This window comes from Charadrius vociferus, unplaced genomic scaffold, assembly GCF_000708025.1.
Source record: "Charadrius vociferus isolate BGI_N301 unplaced genomic scaffold, ASM70802v2 scaffold917, whole genome shotgun sequence".
Lineage (NCBI taxonomy): Eukaryota > Metazoa > Chordata > Aves > Charadriiformes > Charadriidae > Charadrius > Charadrius vociferus.
In genome coordinates this window covers 1,264,315-1,282,518 of record NW_009649175.1, presented here as the reverse complement: position 1 = coordinate 1,282,518, position 18,204 = coordinate 1,264,315, and the positions used below count along the sequence as shown (strand labels likewise).

Sequence of the window (18,204 nt, the reverse complement as noted above, 5' to 3'; positions counted from 1 at the left end):
AGGAATGGGAGTTACGGCATGGCACAAGTGGAGGGACGGGTGGGTGCGTGTGTGCATGTTCTTGTGTTCTGGGACTTCTTAAAAGATAAATTGCTGCCCACCATTCTTTCTAGGTTGAGAAAAACACATTTCCGACTAAAAATAAGCCAGTTTTTTTGGACGTTGGTTTTGTACTTCCAGGTAGCCAAATATGTTTGTGCTTCTTAATGTTAAAGAAACTCTCCTCATTTTCAAAGGAGAGGTTCTGCCTCATTTCACAATGGAAGCATCATCTTCTGTATTTTAAGGTCTTTCTAGTTAATTGGAAACCACTCTGAGACATCTTTAAATATTCAGTAGTACATGAATACGTTCACCTGGCGACATCTTTTATAATAGTGTGGGGTGGTGTTTTGACTATTGAAGATCCTTATTTCTTGCTGCACAACCTTCTGTGAACATACCACAAATTTACTCATGATTTATTTCAACTTTACTTGTTTCATGATGTGTTTCACGGTCAGATTTTTACATGATTATATGCATTTTTCCCATTATGCAGATCCTGGTTTTGTGTTCTAAACAGAGCCATTTGAGTACAGAATATTGTACTCATCTGTGGGATAATAAAATAGTCTACATTTGAAATAATGTGGATATTCCAGATTGTTTGTCTTCAGCTACTCAAGACAGATGTTGATGTGGTACTACTTTAGTTCCTTACCAGAATGGTTAATGGTTCAGTATAGTAAATGGTCACATATGTCTGAGTTTCTGTGGGTTAGTAACTGTATTTAATAGATTTTAATGTCATCATCATCTGGTCTTCACTGAATTTAAGATGACTAGATGTATGAATATTCAACCGTTTGGTCCTTACTGTGTAACTACTCAAAATAGGAGTGTGTTCCTGATTATCCATTGCTTTGTGTATATACGTTTGCATCTCTAACTTGGCTGTAAACACTACCAAACCATAATTCATAATTAATTTACATTGGTATCTACATATTAGCTGTAAATAATTGCAATCTTTTTGTGTCACATGCTAAGTTTTCAGGATATGACCTGAATGCAGAGCTCAATGGTAGGACTTGCTAGCTCAGGCTCACCACCATGTAAACTTAACTCCATGGCTTTTGGTAATTTCAGAAGCTGGGTAGTGTATGCACCTAATAATTCGCTGAGTGTACTTTAAGTGAACAATGCACTAATTCTCATTTACAATGAGACTGCCTTATATCACTCAGGAAAGGTGTGAAGCAGTTAAGGGGCATATAAGAATTACTTCAGGTATTAGAATGCAGCAACAGCACAAATGGAGTATGAAGTGTGTTAATGCACATACACACAACATAGTATTTTAGGGGACTGGGATGATTAAAAAAAAGTGTCCTATTCCAACTGGAACAGCAGCAAGGACAGTAACATTTAGTCAGTTGAAATCTGATGAGAATGCAGGTGTTAACATCTGTGATCCTGTAGAGATTACCATAGGATCCTTAATAACTTCAGGTTGTCAGAACTTCCATTTTATTATATGTTCAAAAAGACAGATGCCCCAGTACCACAGTGCCTCCTAAAACTAGGTAAGGGCATAGATTTCAGATTTAATCCGAATGAAGCAAGCTTCCTGCTCTCACCTTTTCCTTCAGTGGATATTTCATTTCAGATTTAATCCGAATGAAGCAAACTTCCTGCTCTCACCTTTTCCTTCAGTGGATATTTCTTTGAATTCTTCAGGATCCAAATACTCATCAGCCTCATTTGAGATTTGTTATGGCATCACAGCTCATGGTGGCATGGCTGCAAATAATGCTAAGTGTTCATTTAGAAGAATTATGTGGGGGGTTTTTTTAATCCATGGTTGTAGTCTGTAGTGTTCAAAATACAGTTTAGCTGTATCTTCTGTAGTTTCAAAGTTATTGCCTCCTGTGCTTTCTGTTTTATACAGAAATGGATTGTCGTTGAATTACTTTTTCTGCTATAGAAAATATTTACTCAGAATGCTTTTAAGGGGCAGTGTGCATAAAATTGCACTTGCTTTTCACCTGGGAAGCCTTAGCTCAGTATTCAGTTTGTCACTAGTTCAACAAGTTAGGCAGTACCCAGCTGATATTCACCTTGCAAGAGCCTCAACAGGGTCTGGCCTTGTGCCCAAAGAGGAGCTTTTACTGGTCTAGTAGGGAGTTGTTGCAGACACAGATTGAAATGCTTTAATGAAAATATAGGAAATGACATTTAGAAAGCCTGTGCTTTCAGAGCAATGCCACGTTGGTTTTGTTTATATTTACAGTTGGCTATAAGCCTCTGGAAATGGCTAAATTCTTTCTGTATAGTGTCTGGAGCAGGACATGTTCTGTCATTAGCTTTATTGATATAAAGGCTGTATCCATTAAGATAAGAAAATTGAATAAGCCGTTTTATGAAACAGTGGCTGACAATTTCCATGACCAGAGAAATATGTATGTAGTTAAATTGTTTGATAGATACATAGTTATTTTACTTACAGCTCACAATATTTGTTCACCATGATCATAATATAACGTTTTGCCTTGGAGAGAGAGAATCAAGCCTGTATAGATAGATTGCAACTTCTTTGCACCTCAGGGAATGGGACAGGGGGAAGTTAGCCGGAAGAGTTAATGAGACTGAAGCACCCCAGTAACACCACCCACTGCACTGAACACAGTTGCTTAGTAGAGGGACAGCCACATGCGTGTGCAGCCTTCTGCTCATCTTTCCAGCAATTCTGTCCAGACTGGAGTTATACGAGCTTAGTTGAGCGAGGATTTGGCATCGCATGTTCAGGAGTGTATGTCATTCCTTTAGTAAACCATCTCCCACTGTATTTGTTTGCATACACAGTAGATCCAAGGCTGTTAACTGTTTGATCTTCTGGAACAAATACATCCTTAGAATGATTCTTTTGAGTTTAGTGAAGATGACCCAGTGTACTTAAACATGGTATATTTAAACAAGATGTAAAAAAAAATGGTAAATATCTAGGTTGTCCTTACCCTGATGGAAGGGTTTCTGGCAATATAATTATAGCTTCCTAACACTTTTTTCTAGCACCTAAATTATAATTAAGACAAATTTATGATTTCCTTTTGGTTTTGTGAGTCACTTCTTACTCAAAGAAAAGCACAAAGAATCCTAAATCTTAGCAGTAAAAGCTGAATTCCCCAATACTTCAATGGCCTTGTATTACAATTAAATTATGACCTTGAGTTCCTAAAGGATTTAAAGAGCAATTTAATAAGTATGTAGTTACGTTAAGCACTGAAAATATGCTTGCAACCAATTTTCTGTATGTGTAGTACGCTACTGGGTCATAACTACCTTGTGCATGTCATTGACCCTCATCTATAATAATATACTCCTGTAGAGATAACTTGAAGTATTCCATGGTACATTATTACTGCTCAGGAAACTCTTATCGTTTTCATGTTGATAAAGATATTAACTTAGGAAAATAAGACAAATCCTCTTGTCAGATTTTCAACTGCTGTTCAGTGTTGTGACTACAGTTGACTGAAGCTCAATTACTTTAATAAATGTATTCCAAATTTCATCTCTATTACATTTGCATTTTAATGAACTATTCTCACCTACTTGTCATATAGGCAGCCCAAGTAAATTTATTAAGTTATTGCATAAACAGGGTATCTTGATGCCAGATTTTTAATGGAGAAATATTTGATGTCCTATTTCAGTAATGTATGGTAAATGTATAGTGTATAAAAGTATGTTGGTCACCTCTGTATTTTAAGTTTGGATTTATTTTACTGTTTTCTTGACAGTAGTCTGTGAACCTTTTAGGGTTATTCATAAATATCCCAGAAATAATTCTATGGAATTATGAGAGGATTTTTTTTGTTTAAATTGGGTAGTTATTACAGCTTTTCTATATGCTGCATTTCCGTTAATTCTATTTTATTTCTTTTTCTGTACTTGGAGAACGTAGAGCTACTTTTTGTAATACCTGGGACTTCAAGGAAGTCATAGACTAAAAATGTTCATCTGCAAGTGTGCGTAACACTTCCTATTGGTATGTGTTTGGTATATTCTATGATTCTATGTGAGAGTGATCATTGATTTTGGTATACACCTATTAAAGCCTTCTGTATTACATAAACCTGTAAAAAATGTCCTGATTGTACTTGCCATTTATGCATCTTTCTCTAATAATACTGGTTATGGCTGTTAGTGTAAAAGAACTTCCTAAGTTATAATTATCTTTCTCTACCATTTGTCTTTGGTTCGTGTCATAACCTCATTGTTCACTGTTTGTGGCATTGTAATACTCAGCTACAGCAGGAGAGTTGATCTTTAGGAAGGAATACTTACATTAGTGCATGCAGAAATGTAGAAAAAGCACTATGAAGGGGAAAAATATTTTCATATACAAATATCTGGATAGTTGGCAGAAAGGAGAGAGAGAAAGCTACTGGAAAAGGACGTAAAGCAAGAATTCAAGGCCATTAAACGTTTTCTAGTATTCCAAGAGAAGTCTGTTATGCAAAATACTAAGTTCTTATGAAAAACACTGAGTCTGACACGACTCTGAAATCTTTATATTTTTCTAAAGCATGCAGCATTTTTCATCAGGGACATCTTATTTTCTTATTTTATTTTTTTTCCAAAGTTAGCACAGAAATACCTAGTAGACAGGTTTTCTGCCTGGAAATGTTTTCAGGCTTGTATTTATAGTTGCTGGACTTAAAAAATAACGTCAACAAAACTAAAAACCCAATCCCAAAACCATTAAATTGTGCAAGTAGGAAGGAAGGAGGGAATAAACTGCTGCCCTTGAGAACTAGCGAATTTGATGCTTGAATTTTGCACCCTATATGACCTTCAAGTGCTTTAATACATGTCTGGTAAGAAAAGAGAGTTATTACTTCTCAATAAAACAAATGAGGCCTAGCTTTCAAGCTTAGATTGTGTTTGAAAGAATCAATACAGCCTGATGACGCTTGATTCAAAAGTCAGCAACACATTAACTTAAAGGGATGTGTCCTGTGCCTGGATAGTATGTTGACTTGGGTCAGCTGCTACAGTCTTGTTAACATTTTATTCAAAGGCTGTAGGGTAATTGTGTGCCATATCCCTTTCACTGCCCTAGCTCACCTTTTCTTTTTTCCTTTTTTTAACCTCTTGTCATCATACAGGGAATGCTTTATAGTTTCCTCTTTATTTTCTTCTCTTTCAGTAACACCCTGCCTGTTGTCTTCAGATCACCCACAGGCTTCACTGGGAGCTTCCCAGCTACTAACAATGCAGCCTTCTGAAAACAAGTGGAATTTAGTGGCTAACAGGTAGCTTCAGGGCAGTGTCTGTCAGGCTGTGACAACTGAGTTAAGACAGCGAAGGGCCCAGTGGTCAATTGGCTGCTATAAATTAGAATTAGTCAGGGAGTTTTTAAATCAAGTAGTGGATAAAGTGATGCTGAGTTCAAGACATCCAATAGTTAACCTGTGTGGTGCTGAATGACGTAAGGGAAATATCTCCCAGTTCACATTGGGGAATTGTTGTCCTTTGTTATCCTATTGCAGAAGGGAATACCAAAGTCGAACTCTTGAATACAGTAGAGTGTAAAATCTCTTAAAAATTAAGTTGGTGGGCACAAGAGAAATTAATTAATTTGATAGTGTGTCTTTAGTACACTGACCAACTTGTGATGATTTTTGGCAGGCATCATATCAATTCTGTGAAGCATGGTGGAGAATACTTCCATATACTTCACCAAGAATCACTGGAGAGGAAGAACACACTGAAACCAGCCCAGCAGGCTCAGGGCATGAGATGGAGAACTGAGTTCCAGCCACCCACATGCTCCTCTGATGCAGAGGAGTCAGAGGAAGAAATAAACATGTAAGTCCACTCAGGGCTTTTGGTGGTCTGAGGGCAGTGGTTTTAAAAAGCTACAATTTCAAGTTTACTTGGTATTGAGGCAAAGTATTACTACTTGTGTGAACTAGAAAGAGAAAATTTCTTAAAATCTGGGTAAGTGAGCAGCTGTAAACTTGGCAAGCATGGGGGGAAAAAAAAGCTCGAGGTGCTGTTTAATAGGGAGGAAGTTTAGAAGGCAGAAAGTTAGAGAACTCGGGAGAGATTTCATAGCCAACTCAGGACTGATTCTCTGAGGAGAAAAGGAGGAGGCCTGGTGAGTTTGTGCCATGCTTTTGTTCCCACAGTGGGAATAAAAGAATTGCATTCAGCGGAATAAGTGGCTTAGCTTGCAGCGTGAGTTTCTTTGCTAGTTCGGACTTACTACTTTCTTCAGGCTTTCTCTCTGATCATTAGATGGTGTTCATTCCTTTGGCTCATGCTGGTCTCTTCAGTGCACCTCTAATGCCAGTTGTAATGCTGTCATTGTCTTCCATCTGTCAACCCTCGCTAGGTGATAAGATGATTAAATACTTGCTCAGCGGGACAGGGTATCTCTTCTAGAGGTTGTACACCTTTGGAGCCTTATTGTATCAAAAGCTCATCCACCTCTAACAGTCTTTTCTCATCAGTTTGCTGTGACTTTTGTCACTCCCAGATACCAGCTTCCTCTCATTCACCTTTCTTCTGTGAACTGACACTCAGCTTGGAAAACTCAGTCTCCAGCATCATCTGAGATGCAACCATGCCCTTGTCATAAAGTGGGACAACAATATATAACCGTTATTAAAAAATAAGAAATAAAATCTTTCCTGTTAATGTGAAACCCAGACCAAAAAGCAAAGGAATAGAACAGACAGGCTGAGAAATTCTGAACAGAAAAGTATCATATTTACTAGAGTAACATTTAATACCCAGCATTATAAGTGGTCACTAGCTGAATAGCTAGAAAAGGTGGGAAAGGAATAGAGTATTACTGAGATAGTGTTATGGAAAGAGAAAAGGTATAGGGTATTAGTCAAAGTATTTAGGAATCTTAGGCTGTAATGTCTGCATCGTTTCTTCTTACTTAAGTCACCTGCAGCTGTATTATTTAAATAGCACTATGAAGCACTTTGATCCTAGTTTAGTGAAGTCCACATGAACACTTTAGGTAATCAAGATTATTTAATTAAAAAAAAAAAAAATGAATACTTAAGAACCTCCCTGAAAGCTTTTTGTAAACTCAGTGCTTATTATTCCTTTTGATATGTAACTGTTCTATCTACCCATAACTAAGCTAAACTCACATTTATTGCAGACAAATAACTTAATACACAAATGAAAAATACCATTGCCTTTATTATTGTGACCATTCAGATTATTGAAGTGATTTCTTTTCTTCTGTAAGGAAAGTCTTGTTTCTTCAGCAAGGCCGACCTAAAAAGATTGAACATTCCTCTTTCCTTTAGGAAAGTATACCCGCATAGGCAAACTTATCTTCATTTAAGTACGGCTTTTCCTAGCAGTAAAAAAGCTTTTACTGGTGCAGAGTATACCAGGCTTGTGCATGAATACCGGCAAAGCCACTTTAATCCTACATCTGCACCAGGGTTTTTGCCAGTTGTAAAAATTTATTTAAAAAATTTTACAATTAACCTAAAAATATACACTAGCGAAAGTTCCTAGTGTAAACCTGATATCCTTTAATATGTTCAATCTGTTGCTTAGAACTTACATTCATTAAGAGTTTACCTTCATTTTGGGGGGGAAAGATCTGTAAACATCTGCCAACATTAGTAAGAGGGAAATCATTAGACTTATGATCAGATGTCAAAATCAGGAAGTCTTAGGGAGAATTTTCTCAACTCCAGTTGAGTGTTGGGTGGGACAGGTGTACACAGTGTGAACGTATGAAACAAGAAATGCGTGGCTTTGACAGGTGGGCCTTTACTCATTCAAACTGTCCCATGGGATTTACACATATGTAGGAACCCTGCGAACAGCTGTTAGTTACAGTTCTGTACTGTTATACATATGCTTGTCTGTAGTTTAAAACAGCTTAAAAGAGGGAAGGTGAAGCCTAGATACAAAAATACAGATCATTGTCTGCTGTAGAGACTTACTTCACTCCTAGCTTTCACAGTTTTGACTTCAAAAATTAGGGACTTCATGGAATAAGAAAAGCTCTGAAGCAGTGTTAAACTGCTGGGACACAAAGTGTCTTTTTAACAGATGATATCTGGCGTCAGTCTTTCACAGCGGCTGAAACTGTTGGCATGGTTTTATATGCACAGATTCCAGTGACGGGTGTAGGCCTTTTCCACCCCCCTTCCTCTTTTTGCCTTTAAGACAACAGCAAATACTAATCCTCTACTGAGACTTTTTTAATGCTGTTACATAAGTCATAGCATTTCATTCTGTAATCAACTATTTAAATGTATCAACACTCCAAACTTGGTAACAGCTTCTTATCATAACAGTGGACAAGATAGAAGTAAAGTTCCCCTCATTACTAAGAATATGGACTCTATCAAACACAATGGTCCCACTGTCTCTTTTGGCATTCTGTTCTTTAGGATTACAGAGGAGAGAAAATTGGAAGTGTGATTTGAGGAAGCACAAGACAGACATGTTGTTTTGAACAACAAAGTCTGTGGAGTTCATGTACCTGATCCTCTCTAAGTACGAATTTGCTGTTACAATTTATCTAGGATTATCTGAATGAAGAAGACAACTTCTTGAGGTTTTGTGTAAGAAATTTCTTTTGGGACAGCAGGAACACCTGCTAGCTTATATCTTTGTTAGATATCTCTTTTGTTAGACAAAACAATATCCATTTATCCATTTCTTAATTAGCTGAAGAAAATAGACATGTTCATCTCTATTTAAATATAGCGCTGGGATGCCCATGCCAGCATTGTATGTACTATTTACAGTTGCTGCTTTGCTTCAGAAAACATGTATCAATGGAATGCTTGGGGCACACACTTCTCAGATAGGTGTGGACCTCCTATCTTTTGTATACTACCGATATATGAAGGCTACAATACCTCACTGTGCTTATGAAGCTTGAATCTCCATTGTCTAACACTAGGTACAGGTAGCTATTTACATTTGGGAAAAACAGCTGTAAACATTTCCTTTGCTTGGCAGCATTTTAGAAATACTTTGCACAGCTGTAAATGGCCAAAGCAGGCTTGTGACAGTGAGGAAACAGTGCCTACAGTCTAGAAAGAGCTCGGTTTTCTGTTACATTGGTTTGGCTAACACATGATACTCGTTTTCATTGAGGTGAATCTTTTCAACTTAATCTTTATTGTGTTCTGTGCACACAATGTATTAACCCAGGAAAAACCAAACAGAACTTTAGAGGCATATCTTGAAATTTTGGCGCCGTGTGTGTATATAATGCCAGTGACACCGTTAGCATGATACCAACACAAGTGTAATAGACTGTAAGCAGTATCTCAGCATCTTTTCTCAGACAAATCAGTCACCTTACTATGCCTGCCCCCAAATTTGATTTCGTATAAACATTTAATTGCTAATAATAAGTAGTAGTATAAGTATATAAATACAAGTAATACCATATTTAGAATTCATAAGTATCATAAACATATTAGAAATTAATAATTATATATCCTGGTAAACATAAATATCAGGTTTGTAATATTAATAAATTATAATAAATGCAGTAATTAACAATTTAGAAATACACCTAAGTATTTTTTAAATGTAAGGAGAAGAAGAGGGAGTGTGGTGATGTGAACATCATAAACTGTTTTATCGGCTCTGTCTTCATTTCACATACTCCTTTTTTAACTTCAGTTTTATCCTTTCCCACAGTTCCTCTCTAACAGAAGGCAACGACCTGAGGAAGTCAGGGAAGAAGACAAAAAAGATGACCTTACGGTCTTTCACTCCTGTTTATACCAGTGTCTTGATTCCAAGCCCCCCTGGAGCAAAAAGGTATATTTGAAGGCAGATTTATGTCTTGCCTTCCTTGGTAGGACAGAATGGAATTCACAGCAACACAAACCTGTAACACATATACCTAGAGCTACTGGTCAACTGGTGAACATGTATCCTGAGAGTTTCAGGAGTTTATGGTGAAATAGTCTGTCTTTACTAATAGCAACAGTTAAATTCTAACTTAAATGATTGAATCCTAATGAGTTACTGAAGACTCAGAGTTATGAAAGTTCAGTTATGTATCAACATTACAAAAACCTTGAGAGGTGTCTAGAATTCACTGGGACAATGAAAAAGTCTTCTGCCACAGAAATGCTTAGATGTATCTATTTCAGCCAATGTAATGCCAGTTTGACTGTTTCCCTGATTCTGTAGTATAACAGATGTGTTTCTCTTCTTTGCAGTGAATATCTTTTCCGACAGCTGTGCGCCATACACTGGCTTTTGGAAGCTTTGACTCTTGAATCCAACAGTTCGATGCATTCTATATTCACCTGTTGGAATCCAATGTATGTGCACAATGCATGATAGTAGAGTTTGAGATCTTTTGTCATTTATATGTTGTTGTTTCTCTTTGAAGTAATAACTGTTTGAGTGAAATCTTATTAATTCAGTGCCATGTAACATAAACAAATTTTGCATTCACTTTGCTTCCATGCAGTCAGCAGAAAGATGAAGTAGCACAGCATGGCCCTCTGTTATTGCAAGTTGCAGAACGAGGAGAAAACACTGTAACCAGCCAAATTTAATTGTTTTCTTTCCTTTTTTCTTCTGGTTAATAATGATGCAAATTAAATACGTATAGTAATATATGTATGTATATTCCCATAGCCTTCCCTTGGAGGGTTATCCCAGTGAACTCAAAAGGAATTCCAGATACATTATAATCGCAGAACATAGTCGGCTATTAAGTGATATTTAGTAGCTGGTTTTAGTCTATCAATTATGTATGACAGTGATGGGTACTTGTAAGAGATGCATTGCTTCTGAACTCTTATACTGTTAAAAGTAAATATTAATTTAAGTTCTCAACCTTTTTGGTCAATTAATCATGTTGACATAACATGTATTTAAATTATTCATGAGTGTTTGGAAAAACCGTGAACAATTTATACTCTGATTTGCAGGGCAGAGCTCTTCAAAGCTGTTCTGTTTTCTCTGTTTATTCTCAGTCAAGACAAACTGTGCCTATGTATAACAGAGGTGGCAGAGTAGCATTGTAGAAAATTAGCCTGATAAATTGGAGAGGAGAATCAGTCCAATATGTATTGTGGATGGGTTTTTCACCCCTTTACATATGAGGACCAACCAATAGACTGGGCTAAGAGAAATGATTTGGCAGCAAGTTTCACAGATAGAGGCTGAGAGCAGAGTATAAATGCATAAGGCTCTGGATTAATTTCCAAGTTCTGAAGTAGTGCAATCTCTTGTGTACTTCCTTCTGCTCTCTGCTGCTGTCTCTAACCACCACCCCTCTCCCACAATGTCATCTACAAACACACATTCTTCATTGCACAGTAACCATGAAAAATTAGGCTTACATTTAGATCCTATAGTCTCTGCACAAAAAGAGAGATTTTTTTTTTTTTTTAATGTGGTGAAGGAAGCAAGCTTAAGAACCCTAATCTGCTTTGTAAAACCTTTGACTGGATGTCGACTGAGTGATAAATGAGACTACCTCAGCAGTGACCTGTTGTTATACCACAGCTGCAAGGACTGCAGCTTCCACATTTACCTTTTGTAAACACAATGTAACAGTTAAACTTTTAGACTGATATAGATCTTTATTTAGCCAATAGCTAAAAAAATCAAACTTATATGAACCTGCTGTCATTTCTATCCATGAAATCTTGCTATACTGGACAAAATACTTCAGTACTTGCACAGAGGAAGTTGAGAGCATAATCTGGCCCAGTACGTGCATGGTAGTTTGTAGAATGACTGTGCTTTCTTTAGGTGGTTCTTCACTTGTGACTATAACTTACTCATGGCTTATATACCTTGCTTTGTCTTTCCATTTTATAAGCAAAGATATACATTGTAGTAGCAGCGATCACCATTTACTCTCAGTTTATTGCGTTTCTTAAAAGAACTCTCAAAATGCAAGACTCTGGAAATGGAAAGCTAATTAAATTGTTTTCACTTAGGGACCCTGGTGGATGTAGAAAAACAGTAAAAGAAATCGAAGAGGAGAAGTTAGCAATTTGCATGTGGGAGCTCTTTATTACAAACACAAAGGTAACTTAGAATCATAGAATCATACAATGGCTTAGGTTGGAAAGGACATTGAAGATCATCGAGTTCCAACCTTCCCGACATGGGCAGGGACACCTCCCACCAGACCAGGTTGCCCAAGGCCACGTCCAACCTGGCCTTGAACACCTCCAGGGATGGGACCTCAACAACCTCTCTGGGCAACTTGTTCCAGTGCCTTAACAACCCTCAAAGTGAAAAACTTCTTCCTAATGTTTAATCTAAACCCGCCCTCCTCCTTGGGACCTAAGCCAACTTTTCAAGCATTTTTTTTGTTGCTTAATTGAACTCCCTGGTACCACATTTTATGCTCCTGGATCTTGTGACTGCGGAGTACTTGTCTCTAGATTTTGAAGAATAACAATTTGATACTAGGTAATAGGAAGAGTAGTATGTAGCTGATTGAAATTGTGGCTTGGTCTTAGTGATAAGTACTGATGTGGGAAGAATTAAATATTCAGCTAAAACATAACTAGCCTTTTGTTTGCATCTGCCCCCTTTTTTATTACCCAGAGTCATGTAGCAGTACTGTTCACACAAATAGGTCTTTTTCAGTCAAATGGGGATTTCAGACTGGTATCCATTCTACTAAGTTCTAGTTGTGATTTGTTCGGTTGCCTTTTTACACAGAATTTAAAGTCAAATTTGGAAACAAATTCCAAATGTTGAGGCCTTTAAAGAAAGCAGGATTCACTTCCCATATTCAAACCAAACCAAACCAAAGGAGAAAACAAGCAATTCTGATGAAAGCCTTTTAAAAGAAATATAAAATTAATACTTGAAGGGAAATTAAATACTAGAAAACTATCTGTAACACTTGGTAACTGTTTTGCTATCTTTCTAAAACCACAAAAAGACTTCCTTTTTGAAACTGCTGAAGTGACTGGAAGAAAATGAAGGGGGAATGGGTGATGCTTGGGCGTATAACTAGGAGAACTCAATAAAGAATCAGTGCGTTTCTCATCCTGTAGCATATCTTACATTTTGATCTTCAGCAGTTTGCCTAAGCTTTTAGCTCCTTGCTTTGCCCCCCATAAGGCTAAATTAAACAAGATTGTGAAGTGCTTTTAGAACCCCAGGTGAGGCACTTTTAGAAATACGAGCTGTTGTTACATGCAGGCTATTTGCTCTTTGTTATTTTTCAGCACCTGCAGCTTGTACCCTCATGACATAATAATTAAAATGATTCAATATAGGATTATGATTTCTGTTGGGGAATAAGCAGCAAAAGTTGTGAAACTTTTACAAGCCAAAGATTGTGTTTTTATGCAAATATTCTTCCTGCTGTTAGCAAACAGAGAGAAAGTCAACAAGTCTCATAAATAACAGAGTTGGTTCTAAATAGGAGGCTTACTGATTTTTCCATACAGTCTTGCCAGTTCTCTAAAGTCAGGTCCAAATGAACATGAGCAGAAGAAACCAAAGTGCATGTCAATCTTGATGTGTCTTTTAGCATTTGCATTGCTGAGATTTTTATTGTTTTCCTCCCTGAATTAATGACAATTTTCTTTCTGTCATTTATGCTAACATTACTTGAAGACTGCTTTTCATATTCGATATGAAACTTCTAGTGGAAATATTCAGGGGCACTTGCTTTAAAATACATGTTATTCTGATTATCAAGGCTGCAGAATTCAGTCTGCTTTCAGACTTCAGTTTTACATTCCTGACACAGGAAATTTGCCAGCGTTATTGGGTGTTGGGAGGAGACCTGAACATTTATCAAATCACTTTGACCTATTCTTCCGTGTGCATGAGAAGGTTGCTCTACTTACCAACCCTCTCTTCAGCCTCAGTGCTACTCGCTTACAAATTAATCTGTCAGCATTAATGCTATAGCAGAGGAGTATTGAAGAAAGATGACAAAATGAAGGAGACCCTACTCAAGATATCACTAGCTTGTTTGAAGTCACTGGAGAAAAATCTGAGAGGTTACAGGAGGACCAGAAGGATCTAATGTTGGAATTCATTACAGAAATAGATTTGTTGTTGTCAAATTCCTATAGAAACCCCCTGCTTTCTATTCATTTTTCTCTTCCATGTACAGAAGTGCACCTGGAAAGCACGAAACAGTCTACTTAGCAGGAAGATAAACAAGGCATCTACTCCAGGCATCTCTCAGCTTAGCAGTCAGTCGTCTCCCCGTGGTCAAACCCCTTGTGGCAGTGAAACTTCTACTGGCCTTTGCTCTGAAGACAACGTCAAGATTAATGTAGCTTCATCTGATGTTATGAGTGAGTCAGCACAAGCTAAAGAACAACCACCTCTTTTCCCCTGTAAGTTACTTTCCTTGGCTGCCAACATTAAATGGATTTGGTTTCAGTGTTACTAGGGAGAACCTATGTCAAAGACACTGCTAGATGTACCAGGGTATTTCTCTTCAGGCATATGGAACTTTGTACAACTCTGTATCTTCCCCATTAGCGAATTGGTTTAAAGACAATATAATCCCATGTGAATATTAAGTAAGAGTTTTAATTACCATTCAGTTACAGCAGTTGTGTAATCAGACTGTCATCTGCATCTGTAAGGTCCAACAGGAGGTGAAAACAGTTTCACTGTTCTCTGCCATAACCAACTGATCCACTGAATACGTATCTTTCTAACCTAGGGGGTTCTGTTTAACTTAGGAGTTTCTTACTCTCTATTCCTCCTGTCAGTGTTTAACTGAGCTTGATAGACCTGACAGAATAGTCTGTTAGGTCTGCAATGCATTTCAGTACAAAGCTAGGTAATTTTGTCTTTTCCCTTCCTTCTGAGTAAAGCTGGACCAGAAAAGCACATTAGCATTTAGTACTGATAATTATTTTTTAATTGGTATTTGTATTATCATTATTAGGATGACATCATGCTCTGCTAGACTACTCGAAATTACCACTCAGGAAGGAGGTCTTGGAATCATTTGCGATAGTTCTGTGAATGTTCAGTAGCTATCAAAAAGGCAAAAAGAACCCTAAGAATGAAGTGGAAGGCAAAGCGGAAAACCTGTTATGCAAAAATACACGTTTTGTTTGTGCCTCTTCAGTTCCAGTCCTTCCAATTCAGACAGACTGATGTCAGAAGTAGTAAAGTTTGACAGAAAAAAGCAATGAGGTATGTTAGAGATACAGAATAGCTTCTGTATGAGAACCAATTAAATAGACTAGGGCTCTTCGTTATGGAAAAGAAACAGCTGAATACAAGGTTATGACAGGTCTCTGTAATATCATAAAGTGCATGGGAAAAAGTGATTAGAGAGTGGTTATTTACAACTTCCCTTGACACTAGATTTATGGGACACCAAATTAAATTATCTGGCAGAAAATTTAAAACAATGGGGAGTGTTTTCATGCAATGCGTGCTTAAACTTTATGAATTAATTGCTACAGTATATGGCTGGAAATATATTCAAGTCCAAAAACAGTTGCTCTTAAAAAGACATTTATGTTCAGACTGCCAAAAGCTGCGTGGAAATACCAGGAAACTTGTGCTAATGTGTACTACCTACACAGCTGCTGCTGTCCATGGCGCTCGGCATAGATGAATGGCCTTTCTAGGATATGAATAAGAGTAGTGGAGAATTCAAAGCTATAGTTTCAAGCAATTTGTTTATGAATGTTGGTGAATAATTGGTTTGTGTGAGAGATGAGATTTGAAAATAATCTTGAGAGCTGTAACAGCTGGAAGCCTCCATTTGCTGTTGCACATAAAGAAATACCTTGTGGTATGTGTGGTATATGGGAAGGATGTTCAGTGTACCCTTTGGAACAATGTCTATCACATGATTGCCTGTGATTTCAAGAGACTGGCTTGAGTTACCAGTCTGGTCCTCTCAAGGATTATGTTCCTAGCTCTAAAAAATATAGGAAGTTGGTTTCTGCAGGGCAGCTCTGTAGCAAAGGTTGGATTCTCTAATGAACTCTGAAGCTGCTAGAATCATATTTAATCCAGAATCTGATTATAGGATGCTTCGTGGACAAATCAGAAATGGATTACAAGTACAGCTGCCCTGTAGCATTATATCCCAAATTCACAAAGCTTCATGGAACTCATACAGATATAATTTTGAGAGCACTCACAACCCTAGCCCACACATGCGCATATGGAAAGAGATTCTGTAGTAGGCAGCTAATCAGTAGATACAGCTGAATGTGACTCTTACCAAAAGATTCCTCTGAAGGAAAGAATTCATAACTCAGTATAAAGCCTTTTGTACAACTGTAATTTAGATGCTGTTGTTTGGGGACCACTGCTGTAGAATGTCTGCTTATACAAATTTGATTTTTGAGTGCTGTCAGCTGAGTGTACTAGTCCAAAGCTTAAATGTTACATCATGTTGACAAAGGTACATGTGGAAGCTGCAATCCTTGCAGGATACAGGTCTGAGATAGTCTCATTTATCACTTAGTCCACATCTAATCAGTCAAAGGTTTTACAAAGCAGATTAGTGTTCTAAGCTTTCTCCTTTTGCTACATTTAAAAAAAAAACCAAACTCTCTTTTTGTGCAGAGGCTATATGATCTAAATCTACTAAATGTAAGCCTAATTTTTCATAATTATTGTATGATGAAGAATGTGTGTCTGCAGATCAGTTCAAATGACGTACATTTTCTTCACATTGAGAAGTAAAATGTGAGACCTGTATCCAAAATTAAACACTAACTGGATTTTATCCCCAAAGCTTTCCAGCCAGCAGTTTAGCTTTGAATTCTAAGTTAAAAACATGCTTTTAAAAGAGGAGGTATAAATGTTTGTGCGAAGGATCTTCATTATAAAACTTATACCCGAATTTTGGGCTTTTCTTTGGGTCTGATTAATGTCTTTTGAATTGATTTATCTTTGTTAGACTCCTGCAAAACAGGTAAATATTAGTATCCCATTTCACAGATGATTAACTAAGGCATAGAAATCAAGGTCAAATGAAATTACTACATTCTTCTCTTCTGTTGTTCTCTTTTCTAATTAATATCTGACTAGCTCACAGCTGTAGTGGTTAATATTTCAAAAATACTATGAATATGGACAAGCTTGAGTATTTGTTTTCCTGATTTCTCCAGATGGAGAATTGGAACAGGTTCTAATGCTACAAAACAGAGGGCAGAGAGGTGTTGTGCCCTCTGTTTCTGTTGATCAGCCAAAAAGAGGAACTATTATCTTTGTGGTATTAGCCCTAGTTTGCTTCCTGTCATCTCCCTCCAAAATCTGCCAACGAGACTCTTTTCAAGACTGGCTTTAGATAGCTCAACTGATCTTGGAGAAAACATCAAATGCAGCCACTGCTTGGTATAGCCCTATTCCCCCAAAGCACTATTAACTGCAGAGTAGGTGCGTTTCAGATATCCAGCTACTCAGTCCACCCGAATAGTAACAGTAAATAGAAAGGAGTGGGTTCTTCTTAGAAGGATTCTGACACACTATGCCAAGAACAGATGAGATTTGCATGCAGCTTTAGCTCAGTTTGAGCAGAGGCTCCCCGCCTGTATCGATGTCAGGTTCCAGACTCTGTGGGGTCAGCCTTTGTATTTGAACTCCTCCTCAGCTCTAGAAGGTCCGGAGGTGTAGCCAGCACCTTACAGGCTTACACTTTGAGACTAGTAAGGGTCACAGTGGAGCCGTCATTAGAACCAGTCAGTGTTAGAACTTAGGAGTTTCTGACTGGGACCTTGGTGCTCCTGAAACTCACCTGGCCACAGCTAATAGAGGATCTTCATTATAAGCATGGTTTGTAAAATTTTAGCCCATTAGCTGGTGCCCACAACTTGTTTCATACACGTCTTACATTTATAAATTCACAGCATAATATTCTGTACTTCTAACAAGTAGAAGTAGTTTGTGCTGCTATTTAACACAGTCAACGTTCAGCAGTCATTTTCTATTACACTATAGGTGATTCACAAAAATGTGACCTTTTGAATTTGGGGATTACAACTTAAAGGTGTTGAGTGCGCAGAAAAAAATCACTTATTACTAAGTAGGACATATTGAGCACCTCAGTGGATGACTTAGAATTTGACAGCTAATACTAGGATTTTTAATAAGAAGTGTGACAGTTGTTTTTTTAACTGCGTGAGTGATTAGAGGGAATAATGCAGAGAAGATGGCCATCTCGCTGTCTCTCCAGGGGTTTGGCATCAAAGCAGGAAT

At 37.5% G+C, this 18,204-nt stretch overlaps 1 protein-coding gene across 1 annotated transcript in view; it reads left to right on the top strand.

Annotated features, from left to right (window-relative positions):
• The window catches only part of CCDC60 (coiled-coil domain containing 60), a 69,822-nt gene that overhangs the window by 36,400 nt on the left and 15,218 nt on the right, over positions 1-18,204 (top strand). Inside the window, exons 4-8 of the mRNA XM_009888624.1 lie at positions 5,680-5,859; positions 9,703-9,825; positions 10,233-10,337; positions 11,976-12,066; positions 14,129-14,357. Of these exons, the coding sequence (XP_009886926.1) occupies positions 5,680-5,859; positions 9,703-9,825; positions 10,233-10,337; positions 11,976-12,066; positions 14,129-14,357 (728 nt within the window). The remainder of the gene's footprint in view (positions 1-5,679; positions 5,860-9,702; positions 9,826-10,232; positions 10,338-11,975; positions 12,067-14,128; positions 14,358-18,204) is intronic.